At 42.9% G+C, this 14,123-nt stretch overlaps 1 protein-coding gene across 4 annotated transcripts in view; it reads right to left on the reverse strand.

Moving 5' to 3' along the window:
- Positions 1–526: 526 nt before the first annotated feature.
- Positions 527–14,123, reverse strand: part of ADCK5 (aarF domain containing kinase 5) — a 217,052-nt gene continuing 203,455 nt past the window's right edge. For 2 of the 4 annotated variants that reach the window (XM_033934863.1, XM_033934860.1), the window contains one exon: positions 532–1,552. In XM_033934863.1, the coding sequence (XP_033790754.1) occupies positions 1,447–1,552 (106 nt within the window). In that variant the 3' untranslated portion in view covers positions 532–1,446. Of the gene's footprint in view, positions 1,553–14,123 lie in introns of all 4 variants that reach the window. The other 2 variants (XM_033934864.1, XM_033934862.1) reach the window with 2 other exon arrangements.

The raw sequence follows: 14,123 nt of genomic DNA on the forward strand, positions 1-14,123 counted from the left end.
AGAGAGAGAGAGATGTTGGTTGGGGAAGGAAATGGGGTCTGGAGAAGATTAAGTGTGCAGGAGGCAGAAAGAAAGAAATATTGGAAATGCAACCAGAGACTCATGAAATCACCAAACAAAGGTAGGAAAAATAATTTTATTTTCAATTTAGTGATCAAAATGTGTCAGTTTTGTGAATTATATCTACTGTCTATATTTTGCTCTATATTTGTCTATTTTTCTATAGTTGTTACTGAGGTGACTTTGCATATTTTAAAGTTATCTGCCTTGACCTCTTTGAAAACCCCCTGAATATAAATGATAATTAACATTTTTTGTGCACATAGTTTGCTCTGTGTTTTTTTAATTTTGTGGTTACCATTATGCATTACTAAGATTATATTTTGTGTATATGAAAAATGGATGGAAGAAATTGCATTACAATTAGTACTATTATTATGGGGGTGGAGACAGGGGCAGAGTTTGGGCGGAGCCTGGGCAGGGTACTCGGTTGGTATTTGTTAGGTTTAGGGGGTACTTGGATTGAAGAAGTTGAGAAACACAAGTCTCACAGTTTGGATAAAATCCCCAAAATAAGAAATTCAAATCAGCAGATCAGAAAGATACCTTCCAACTTGTAGAAGGAAAAAATGAGGAGTCGAGAGAAAAAGGTAGATGATGTCTTCTAGAATAACCCACTGCTTCAAGACTCATTTGCCTTTTGGGTACGAGCTTTATTTTTTTCTTAAATTTCCATGTACGTGTTTGGTGACTTATGAGAATAAGTATATTTTTGTTGATCCATCTCAATTGGAAATTTTCTTCAAGATAAATCTAGATTAGACAATTTTCCTGAAACTAATGCAGAGGCTGAGAACAAGTGATATTGTAAGGAGATATATAGTCCCAATAATGTGGACTTGAAGTTGTTTTAATTTGTTGTATTATTTTTCTTTTGATATCTTGTGAAATTTCCTGAAGTTGTTATATGTTGTAACAAATAATAAATGTATTTCATAAAAAAAAGACTCATTTGTCTTTTGCACTAGAACACACAGTGAGTTGTGACCTTTATCCCTCCCAGGATTACACAAGGACAAGACTGCTCTATTGAGAAAGTTCCAGCTTTTTATTTCCTAGAGAGGTAGCTTAATGTAATCCTCCCACTCCAAGTGCAGTTATGTGACAGGTACCGAGAACAGCTTCAGCATAGAGACACCAGTGCTTCTCTTCCTCCTTCTGTCATAGGCTGGAGTACAGTAATAGTTGCCATACCCTACCAGTCCAGGCTGCAGCGTAGCTGCTTAATGACCACCTCCTCCATTGGACCTTATGTCCTTGCATCCTAGGCATGAGAATGGTTCAGCTGCACTGTAGCCGTGTCCTTCCCTCATAGATTGGGGGACATGTCCTAGCTAGAACTACGATTTTGTCTTAGCATGCTGACGCCTGTCTTTCAGTCTGAAATTAAGACTCGAGGTATTCTTGAATTTGCTTATTCTGTCGAACGAAGCCAGTGTAGACCAGAAAATTAAGAATAGAGGCAGTGAGTCGCATAGAGACCATCTCTAACCTGCAAAGACAAAGAAGAAGATTAGAACCGTAAGTTATGAAATAAGTGTATGTGAAATACCATGGAGCCCCCCCCACACACACACACACAAAAAGAGAAGAGCTTACTTTAGCTGCATGCAGTAAGGGATTCTTTGTGAAAAATAATAAAATAACTTAGTCCACTTTAATCAATTGTTTGACAAGTGTTTGGAAGTTAAACCTTCTTCAGGTCAAGCAGTATCAGTAACAGGTGACAATATCAAAATACGTAAGTGAAACAAACGCATTGCAATGAAAGTCTCGCAGAGAAAATCAGGGTTGGCAGAAGCGAAAAAGGAGAGAAGAGATGGATAAGAACATAAGAACTGCCATACTGGGACAGACCAAAAGATCCATTAAGCCAACCCAGATCCCAAGTAGTAAAACAGATTTTATGCTGCTTGTCCTAGGAATTTCCCCAAGCCATCTCAATAATGGCCTATGGACTTTTCTTTTAGGAAATTATCCATACCTTTTTTAAACCCTGCTAAGCTAACTGATTTCACCACATTCTCTGACAACAAATTCCAGAGTTTAATTACACATTGTGTGAGGAAATATTTTCTCCAGTTTGTTTTAAATCTACTGCTTAGTAGCTTCATCACTTGCTCCCTAGTCCTAGTATTTTTTGAAAGAGTGAACACGCAATTCACATCTGCCCTTTCCACTCCACTCGTTATTTCATAGACCTCTATTATATCACCCCTGAACCATCTCTTCTCCAAGCTGAAGAGCCCTAGTCACTTTAGCCTTTTCTCATAGGAAAGTCATCCCATCCCTTTTATCATTTTTGTCACCCTTCTCTGTACCTTTTCTAGAAACATAGAAACATGATGGCAGATAAAGGCCAAATGGCTCATCCGCAGTAACCATTATCTCTTTCTCTCTCCGAGACATCCCACCTGCCTATCCCAGGCCCTTTTGAATTCAGACAATCTCTGCCTCCACCACCTCTTCTGGGAGACTGTTCCATGCATCTACCACCCTTTCTGTAAAAAAGTATTTCCTTAGATTAATCCGGAGCCTATCACTTCTTAACTTCATCCTATGCCCTCTCATTTCAGAGCTTCCTTTCAAATGAAAGAGACTCGACTCATGCGCATTTACAGACACATGCCAGACACAGAGATAACACATGAGAAGGGTCATCAACTAGACATAGTTACCTTTTCTCAAAAGGAAACGCCTGACCCAAAGATTCAATACTACACAGGGACCTGGGAAAAATGCATTTGGTCAGACCACTATATAGGCAAGTTCACCCTACGCTGGCAAAAGAAGCCACCTCAACCTAAACACAGAAACAAAAACAATAACCAGTCGTGGTACCATAAACCCAACTGAATTCTGGACTCATTACGAACTACTACCCATAACCGATGAAATACAAAATGGGGAAAGTTCAGTAGGGAACTATTAGACCAATTGGCACCATATCAAACATACAAAAAGAAAGAATGAGTGGTTCGACTCAGAACTATTAGTCTGCAAACAGGAACTAAGAAAATTAGAGAGAATCTGGAAAAAAACAAAAAGAAAAAGACAAGACAAACTGGAAACAAAAAATGTAAAAATACAAAACTCTGATTAAAGAAAAACGCACAAAACATTATGCACAGAAAATAGGTACATCAAAAATAAATAGTAAAGAACTGTTCAAACTAGTAAAAATGATAACAGACACAACTCAGATTCTCCATCTACTCCAACCTTAGCCAATTTCTTTAAAAATAAAATCACCGACCTAAGAGCAACAATACCTACGCCCAAAACTAACACAGAATTCTATTTTGGACCCCACGAACAAGAGTCCAGAGCAGACATGCTCTGGGCCCATTTCAAGTTCCCAAACTGGAATCAATTCTTAACTTTGTTCAATAAATACACCAAATCAAACTGCTTACTGGATGACTGTCCCTCTAAGATCATGAAAGTTGCTCCATCTGATTTTAAAAAAGGAACTATTCACTTGGTTAACAACTACTCTTACTAACGGAATATTGAATGAGGATATGGGTCACATACTGATCACACCTATCCCCAAAGATCAGAAAAACTCAATAGCCCTGACATCCAACTACAGGCCTATAGCGAGCATCCCCCTATTCACTAAGCTACAGGACGGATTAGTCAACCTAGACAAATTTAACATTCTTAGTGAACATCAATCAGGTTTCAGAAAAGGATACAGTACGGAAACAGTTATAGCTTCTATCCTAAACCATCTCTATGCTCTTTTCAGCAAAGATACAAGTGCTCTGATCTTACAACTAGACCTTAGGAGTGCGTTCGATCTAGTAGACCACGAAATAATGCTACTATGCCTGGACGCAATGGGGCTCTCGGGAAAAGTAAAGAAATGGTTCCAGGAATTCCTAACAAACAGATCATACCAAGTGGCCAGCGATGTGAATTACTCTAAACCATGGAAAAACCCCTCGGGGGTTCCCCAAGGCTCCCCATTATCACCCACACTATTCAACATTTACAACTCATCCTTAGGCCATCTATTACAAAAATTAAACTTAAACTACTATATATATGCAGATGATATATCTATCTTAATCCCCTTAAATGACATAACAAACGAAACAATAGATAATCTTACTCACATAATGACCGAAATAGAAAAACGGACAACTGACTTCAAATTGAAACTAAACACAGAAAAGACAAAAGTCTTCTTGGCAAGCCCCAAGGACAAAATTACCAGAATATTATACCCAATCTCCAAAATCATAAAAATACTGGGAATCACACTGGACACACACCTAACCATGGCTGACCACACGAACTTAGTGGTGAAAAAATGCTTTTGTACTCTGTGGAAACTAAGGACCATTAAAAAATACTTTGACGCTACATCCTTTAGATTACTGGTGCAGTCTCTGATCCCATCAATTCTGGACTACTGCAACATCGTTTATCTAGGTATCCCAAAGAAAACAGTACAAAAATTAAGGATAGTGCAAAACTCTGCGGTTCGCTTGATCTTCAGATTGAGGAAAAATGACCACATTAGCCCTTACTACAAAAGGCTGCACTGGTTGCCAATTGAGGCGCTTTTATCCAAGCTCCACTGGCTTCCAATTATCTCCAGAGTCCACTTCAAATGTGCCTGCCTCACTTTCAAGATCCTACACGGTATCCTCCCTCCCTTCATTCCTCTTTCTTGGAACTCCTCTAACCCCAATTCTGCCAGATCCACCCAACAACTGAAACTTTCCTTTCCCTCTCTAAAAGGCGTTTCACTTGTAGGAAAACTAGGTTCTTCCCTCCCTTTCATAATCACTCAGCTCTGGAACAACCTTACCTCCCCTCTTAGGAATCTGAGCTCCCTCCAACTCATCCGTAAACATCTGAAAACCTGGTTATTCTCAAAAATGTAACTCCTCCTCCCTCTCTGGTTATTCTAGTCCTCTAAATTTTCTCTTCATTTTGCCTCTTCCCTCCACTGGAGTTCCTTTCTACCCTAACTCTTGTTAACCGTGTCGAGCTTTACGAATGTAGAGATGATGCGGTATACAAACCTAAGGTTTAGATTAGATTAGATTAGATTAGAACTTTGCCTGTATTTGTTTCAAGCAGGTCTGGGGACTAGCGCCTTCTTACCTACTATCACATTTCATATTACACAACCCCACACGACCAACCAGAAACCGTAACATATTTACATACCCAAAGATCACAGGCTGCAAATACAAATCCTTGAGAAATACAAATCCTTGAGAAATGGGCTGCGATATGGCAAATGAGGTTCAACGTGGATAAGTGTAAGGTGATGCATGTCGGTAACAAAAATCTCATGCACGAATACAGGACGTCCGAAGCTGTACTTGGAGAGACCTCCCAGGAAAGAGACTTGGGAGTTCTGATCGACAAGTCGATGAAGCCGTCTGTGCAATGTGCGGCGGCGGCAAAAAGGGCGAACAGAATGCTAGGAATGATTAAAAAGGAGATCACGAACAGATCGGAGAGGGTTATCATACCGCTGTACCAGGCCATGGTGCGCCCTCACCTGGAATACTGCGTTCAACACTGGTCGTCGTATATGAAGAAGGACACGGTACTACTCGAAAGGGTCCAGAGAAGAGCGCTGGTTAAGGGGCTGGAGGAGTTGCCGTACAGTGAGAGATTGAAGAAACTGGGCCTCTTCTCCCTTGAAAAGAGGAGACTGAGAGAAGACTTGATTGAAACATTCAAAATACCGAAGGGAATAGACTTAGTAGATAAAGACCGACTGTTCACCCTTTCCAAGGTAGGGAGAACGAGAGGGCACTTTCTAAAGTTGAAAGAGGATAGATTCCGTACAAATATAAGGAAGTTCTTCTTCACCCAGAGAGTGGTGGAAAACTGGAACGCTCTTCCAGAATCTGTTATAGGGGAAAACACACTTCAGGGTTTCAAAACAAAGTTGGACAAGTTCCTGCTAAACTGGAATGTACAGAGGTGAGGCTGGACGCATTTAGAGCACTGGTCTTTGACCCGAGGCCACCGCGTGAGCGGACTACTGGGCAGGATGGACCACTGGTCTGACCCAGCAGCGGCAATTCTTATGTTCTTAGGTTCTTCATGTTCCAAGCAAGCAAACAGCAGTCCTGGCTGGGAAATTACATTAATGGAACCAGGCTGACCTACGGCGCATTCCAGAAAGCAATTAAAACCGCACTATTTGACAAATTCATCTCCTAAACTGAAACCTCACTTCTTATTAAGTTATATTTTCCCTCTGTCAATCTCGGTGTAATATGCTGTCCTTTTTTCTATTTCTTATGTAATAAGTTGTACCCTCACTTCTTGCATTCTGTAATTCGCTGATTGTCCAGCCTTCTTCGATGTGAACCGCCTAGAAGTCTTTCGACTGTGGCGGTATAGAAGAATAAAGTTATTATTAAACATCTCTCAAGAAAAACAATTTAATAACAAAAATTCAATCTAAAAAATATGCCACGATGTTATTAGTCTAGTGGTGTAGCTACCCACTGAAGCACATTTACTAAAATAGTGGAGAAAAAGCCTCAACTGCATTCAAAAATGCTATCAATATCAGACGGCAACCCAATGAGTTATAAGCCAGTCAATTTCTGTCCCCCAGGCAAAAAACTCCACAAAGTACAAAATGGGTTACCCAACACCACTGTGCACAGGAAAAACAGTAGAAGAAAACCAAAAAAGAACAGGAAACCAAGCTTCACTTATCTTCACCAGCTGGAATACTTTCTCACAGACCATTGTGCTAGGCCCCGCTGCTGATCATGATGAAATCGCACCTCAGCTAATCCACAACGCTGCGGTGAAGAAAAGCGGTTCTTCCAACAAGGCTTTTGTTTCACCACCAAGTGGCTGTGTCAGGGAAATTTCCAATGTTCTCACTCTCTCCAGCAACGTCCACTGAAGGCTCCACTATGACGCCCAGATTTACAACCCCGGTCCTCCTGACTCATTTCCGGTTCAACTCGCTTCCACTCAAACAAAGCTAACAAAATGCACACCATTCAATCCTTTGATTCAGACCTTTAGGCCAAATAGTGTCCAAAAAGAAAATGAATCGTTGCTCACTCTGATAGAGATTAGATTTCACATCACCACTCCATTCCGTCATTGGTATACGATCCAGCACATGACAGCACTCCACACAGTGATGTGTCAGCACATCTACTTGTCTTTTGTGGGCAATATTTGAACGATGTTCAAATAACCGAGTCTTTCAACTTCATGCCATGTGACTATGACATAAACCATGCCCAAAGTATCACAAGTGACAGCACATTTCATCATCCATGTTGATCGTCCAGGAATACATATCTGATCTCCTTCATTCATCAAGGTACAAGCTGTGCAATGACCACAGCAAAATAAACCCACCCTCCTCTCCTCAGACCTTGACCACACATCTGATGGGCACAGTAGATCTTTCAGGTTTCTGTTCCGAGATAACGCAATTTTGCATTCTAAGGTCTGCTTTAGTTTGTAACATAAGAACATAAGCATTGCCTCTGCCGGGTCAGCCCAGGGGTCCATTGTGCCCAGCTCCCTTGGCGGCCCCCCAGGTCCATGACCTGCAAGTGATCCTTCACCTAAATCGTTTATTCCCTATTCATTTACTATCCTGTATAGTTACCCTCTATCTGTACCCTTCAATCCCCTTCTCCTTTAGGAAGTCATCCAATCCCTTTTTGAAACACAATATTGTATTCTGTCCTATCACCTCCTCTGGGAGCGCATTCCAGGTGCCCACCACCCTCTGAGTAAAGAAGAACTTCCTAGCATTCGTTTTGAATCTGTCTCCTTTCAATTTTTCTGAGTGCCCTCTTGTTTTTGTTGTCCCCGCTAGCCTTCTCTATGCCTTTCATGATTTTATAAGTCTCTATCATGTCGCCTCTAAGTCTCCGCTTTTCCAGGGTGAAAAGCCCCAGCTTATCCAGCCTTTCAGCATATGAAAGGTTTTCCATGCCCTTTATCATTCTTGTCGCTCTTTTCTGGGCCCTCTCAAGTATACCAATATCCTTCTTAAGGTACGGCGACCAGTATTGGACGCAGTACTCCAGATGCGGGCGCAACATCGCTCGATATAGTGGTAGAATAACTTCCTTTGTTCTGGTAGTGATACCCTTTTTGATAATGCCCAACATTTTGTTTGCTTTCTTTGAGGCCGCTGCACATTGAGCCACCGGCTTCATTGTTTTATCCACCAATACCCCTAAGTCTTTTTCTAGGTTGCATTCCCCCATTACCCTCCCATCGTATAGCTGTACATCGGTTCCCTTTCCCTATATGCAAGACTTTACATTTCTCTACATTGAAGCTCATCTGCCATCTCTTTGCCCACTCACTCAGTTTGTTCAGGTCTCTTTGCAGTTCATTGCATTGCTCAACAGTTTTGACCCTAATGGAGAGTTTTGTGTTGTCCGCGAATTTTATAACTTCGCACTTCATCCCTGTTTCCAGGTCATTTATGAATATATTGAACAGCAGCGGATCCAACACTGACCCCTGTGGGACACCACTTGTGACCCCTTTCCAGTCAGAGTAGTGTTCTTTAACTCCTACCCTCTGCTTCCTTTCTGCCAGCCAGTTCCTGATCCATCTGTGCACGTCCCCTACCACTCCGTGACTCCACAGTTTTCTTAGTAGGCGCTCATGAGGTACCTTGTCGAAGGCTTTTTGGAAATCCAGATGTACGATGTCTATGGGATCACCCTTGTCCAATTGTTCGCTTATCCCCTCAAAGAAATGTAGTAGGTTTGTTTGGCATGATCTTCCTTTACAGAAACCATGCTGGCTTGTTCTCATCAGATTATTTTTTTCTAAATGTTCATTGATACTTTCCTTGATCAAAGATTCGGCCATCTTCCCCAGAACTGAGGTTAAGCTCACCGGCCTGTAATTCCCTGGGTCGCCTCTTGATCCCTTTTTGAAGATAGATGTAACATTCGCTATCCTCCAGTCCTCTGGGATTACCCCTGTTCTCAAGGATAGGTTACAAATCCGCCACAGTAACTCTGCTGTTTCTTCTCTGAGCTCTTTCAGTATTCTCGGGTGGATTCCGTCTGGGCCCGGAGATTTGTCAGTTTTTAATCTATCTATCTGTTTGAGTACGTCTTCGAGGCTTACTTCCATGCATGATAACTTTGACCATAAATTTTTGGTCTTCCTGCCCAACCTTTGGGATACAGTAGAAAACCTACATGCGATAGAACTGCCTTTAATTTTTTTGGGCTTATATTGCAACAATTGATCTCAGGAACTGAACCTAGCCCATTTGAAAGCTTTTGAAATCACAGTCTTTGGGTAGCCATGCTCTACATATTTGGCAGTTAGATCTTTTGCTTGATTGACACACTCCATCGTAGAATGATATACTCGCCTATAGCGATAAAACTGAGAAACTGGAAGATTGTTTTTTAAAGTACTTGGGTGCATGCTTGTGTATTGTAACAACATGTTACGATCAAAAGGCTTAGTAAAAATAGTTGTCAAAAATATACAATCAGCCTGCAAGATTTTTACATCCAAGAATGTTATCTCCTGAACACTACTCTGCATTTCAAATTTGATAGCCAGATGACAAGCATTAAGGTAATCGAAAAAATCTTTCAATTGCTCATGCGTGAAATTTCACAACAAAAAAATATCATCGATATGCCGCTTCCAGATTTTTATATAACCAAAAAACTGTGAGATAAGCCCAGTCCTTTTTGAACTGGGACATGAATAAATTCGCAAATGAAGGGGCAAATGATGACCCATTGTCACCCCCGACTTCTGTTATATAAACTTATGATCAAAAATGAAATAATTCTTAGACATAGCTAGAGTGGACAGGGCTATCAAAATCTCAGTCGGTAATGATGAAGGCGAGGACGGTCATCTAAAGCTTCTTTCACTACCTGCAGTGCCTCATCTTGAGGGATGCAGGTATACAGCGATTTCACAAGTGTCACCATAATCACTGAAGTACATTACATTACATTAGAGATTTCTATTCCACCATTGCCTTGCGGTTCAAGGCGGATTACAAAAGAATTACAAAAAACGTATTACAAGAAGAAGATATCTGGTAATTTCTAGAGGAGATAAAATGTAGATGAGGTTGCTTTGGAGAATTGGGAAGGTATTGGGAAGTGGGAAGTAGAGAGTTGCACGGGGACAGAAATCCCACCCGTCCCCGCCAAAGTCCCACCCGTTCCCGTGAGGACTCCCACCCGTCCCCACCCGTCCCCGCGAGGAAGCTCTCCGTCCCAACCCGTCCCCGCGAGGAATCTCCTCCGTCCCCGCCCGTCACTATAAACTACAGAAATAGTTATTTCATTTAATTATGCTACTGAATTAAAGGCTCTGGTAGAAACCCATTTAAAAATAAGCAAAGGGGCTGACTGCTTCCTGCCGGAGTTCCCACTCTCCAGTCAGGCACCCCTGCAGCCACTACCTGCAGTTGCCGACTCGAGGAGAGGTCCTCTCTCCTCAGAATAAGACCGAGGTGAGCCGCGGTGGAAAGAGGGCTGACTGCTTCCTGCCGGAGTTCCCACTCTCCAGTCAGGCACCCCTGCAGCCACTACCGGCAGTTGCCGACTCGAGGAGAGGTCCTCTCTCCTCAGAATAAGACCGAGGTGAGCCGCGGTGGAAAGAGGGCTGACTGCTTCCTGCCGGAGTTCCCACTCTCCAGTCAGGCACCCCTGCAGCCACTACCGGCAGTTGCCGACTCGATGAGAGGTCCTCTCTCCTCAGAATAAGACCGAGGTGAGCCGCGGTGGAAAGAGGGCTGACTGCTTCCTGCCAGAGTTCCCACTCTCCAGTCAGGCACCCCTGCAGCCACTACCGGCAGTTGCCGACTCGAGGAGAGGTCCTCTCTCCTCAGAATAAGACCGAGGTGAGCCGCGGTGGAAAGAGGGCTGACTGCTTCCTGCCGGAGTTCCCACTCTCCAGTCAGGCACCCATGCAGCCACTACCGGCAATTGCCGACTCGAGGAGAAGTCCTCTCTCCTCAGAATAAGACCGAGGTGAGCCGCGGAACGCGGCCCGCGGACGCGTGCCCAAGGCCGCGTGGCCAAAGGGGCAGGACATGCCCCTTTGGAGCCCCTTTGGAGCCAGGAGAAGCGAGGAGCAATCGGGAAGAATAATGGGAAAGCGTAAAGCTAAGATTATTTCTTCATCACCTTCTAATGTCTATGGACCCATGGATCGTCATCTATCAGCTTTACAAATGATATCTGAAGGTAAGACTGATTCTCAATCCCAATCTGTTTCTCTTTCATCTGGTGAACCCACGCCTCCACCTCAACCTCTAACTCCATTACCGGAGAAGGCTGACTCCATTTCCCAATCGGGGCTGGACTTAGCCTCCCCATTACTTTCAGAGTTGGACTCTAAAAATAATTCAAAGGGGGAACATTTCTTTACGGTCTCTCCTGTTTCAATGCCTACCAGTCCTATTCATAGGCCTGAGGTGGGCAATAAACTAATCACTTTGTAAGATATCTGGACTGTTGTTAATAGAATCGAGAGTTCACTACAGGGCACAGTAGTGCAATTATGTCAGTTTTCTTCAGAAATAACGAATAAAGTGGCTGAGCATGATACTCAATTGGTTAGCATGGGAAAGAAATTAGATAAAATAGAAACATCTGTCTCTGTAATGCAATTCTGTGTTGTATCTCAAGTAAAGGATAATTACATTTAAATTACATAGTAAATTACATTAATTACATAGTAAAGGACCTTATTACATTTACAGTTGTTGAAAATGGAGAATGCTTTGAGATCTAGGAACCTCAGATTACTGAATTTTCCTTTATCTCATTTTCTTTCTCCCTTAGAATTACTTAAAATGTATTTAAAAGATGTGCTATCTTATACTGGTTTGGAAAGTTTTTGTCCAGATAATCTTTATTATTTACCCAGTAGTATTATAAAGATTTCAGAAGAAGGGGGGAAAGATCAATTAGTGTCTTCTGATAGTTTGAATATTTCCCAATTTCTTGAGTCATCTAAAGACTATATAGCCAAAAGAGCAACATTATTAGTCACATTTAAGACTGAGATGGAAAAACAAGATATTCTTAAATTGTATTTTCTAAATAAAAATGCTATGTTCTGTGGTCAACAGATAAATGTTTTTCTAGATGTCTCTAAACAGACACAATACAGGAGGAAGCAATTCCTACAACTTAAGGATAAAACCTTGAGTGTAGGTGCTTCATTTTTTCTTAAGTTACCCTGCAAGTGCTTGGTGGTATATCAAGATACCAAATATATTTTTTTAGACCCAACTCATTTAGATAATTTTTTTATAGATAAACCTAAGTTGGATATTTTGCCTGTTATTAATGCAGAGGTTGAGATGGAATGAGAATGAAGATAATTATAATTATTATTATGCTTGACTCTAGAGTGTATTAATGTTGAATATGTTGATGATGTTTAATTATTGCTTGTTAAAGGTCTCATCAGGAATAGTCAGCCCCCAATAATGTGGACTTGAGGATTATTCTCTATTTTTATTTCCTGTGTAATTGTTTATTTTGCTTGAATTTGTTATTTGTTGTAACAATCAATAAATTTAATAAAAAAAATAAAAATAAGCAAAAAGACTTTATTAATTTGGAAATATCAATTGGGAAGAATACATACCTTGTAAATGGGTTTCTACCAGAGCCTCTAATGTTTATAAATTTTTATCAACACAACTAATATACTACTTTATCCTGAAGCAAAAAAAAATAATAATTTTTTTCCTACCTTTGTTGCCTGGTTTCTGCTTTCCTCATGTTCTCTTTCAATTCCTTCCATCCACTGTCTCTCTTCTCTCTGCATCTTCCATTTGCTCTGTTACTGTGCCTCTACCTTTCTCCCCTCTCCCAAATTGGTCTGGCACCCATCTTCTTCCCTCCGCTACCCTCATAGTCTGGCATCTCTGTCTTCTTCCCTGCCAGCGTCTTCTCCCCACTCTCTCTTCCCCATTTCCTTTCAGCGTCCTTCTCCCCCCCCTGTCTTCCCCATGTCCTTTCAGCGTCCTTCTCCCCCTCTGTCTTCCCCATGTCCTTTCAGCATCTTTCTCCCCCCTGTCTTCCCCATGTCCTTTCAGCGTCCTTCTCCCCCCCGTCTTCCCATGTCCTTTCAGCGTCCTTCTCCACCCCTTTGTCTTCCCCTCTGTGTTCAGCATCCTTCTCCCCCCTCCCTTCTTCCCCATGTCCTTTCAGCGTCCTTCTCCACCCCTTTGTCTTCCCCAGTGCTTTCAGCGGTCTTCTCCCCCCTCAGTTTTACCCATTCCCTTATGCGTCTTTTCTTCTCCACTCCACCTTTCCTCCCTTTCTCCTTCCCTGCCCCTTACCTTTGTGACGCTTCCCCACCCGACCGACAATAGAACAGGCCCGGTCGGACAAACCTCCCTGCCCTGTAGCTGCGAATCTAAATTACCTTCTTACAGCAGCTGGAGTATTGAAGCTGCTGTAAGAAGGTAATTTAGATTCGCGGCTACAGGGTAGGGAGGTTTGTCGGCCGGGCCTATTGTCGGTCGGTCGGGGAAGCGCCACAAAGGTAAGGGGACCTGACCGGCTGTTCACACTCCCCCCCATGGCTGCAACCGGGGCGGACCGCCCCCCCCCCCCTTTTGGTACGCCATTGCCTTCTCCCTACCTGCCCTGCCACACACAGCCAACCGGAAGTCTTCCTGATGTCAGCTCTGACGTCGGAGGAAGGGAGGGCTTTGCTTAAGCCCTCCCTCCAACGTCAGCGCTGACATCGGGAAGACTTCCGTTTGGCTGTGTGCTGCGGCAGGGCAGGTAAGGAGAAGGAGACTAGCCTCGAGGCTCGAGTGCCATCCAACCCTGCAGGAACCCCACGACCCTCGGAGGCGTCCCCACGGGATCCCCGTGACCCTAGGGGGCGTCCCCACGGGATCCCCGTGACCCAAAGGGGGAACCCGCTGGATCCCTGCGGGTCCCACGGGATTCCCGTCATCCCCGTTCCCGTGCAGCTCTCTACTTCCTACCCGCCAACCAATTCCTGATCCATCTATGTATGTCTCCTTCCACCCCATGGTTCTTCAGTTT

Source organism: Geotrypetes seraphini, chromosome 2 (genome assembly GCF_902459505.1).
Source record: "Geotrypetes seraphini chromosome 2, aGeoSer1.1, whole genome shotgun sequence".
Lineage (NCBI taxonomy): Eukaryota > Metazoa > Chordata > Amphibia > Gymnophiona > Dermophiidae > Geotrypetes > Geotrypetes seraphini.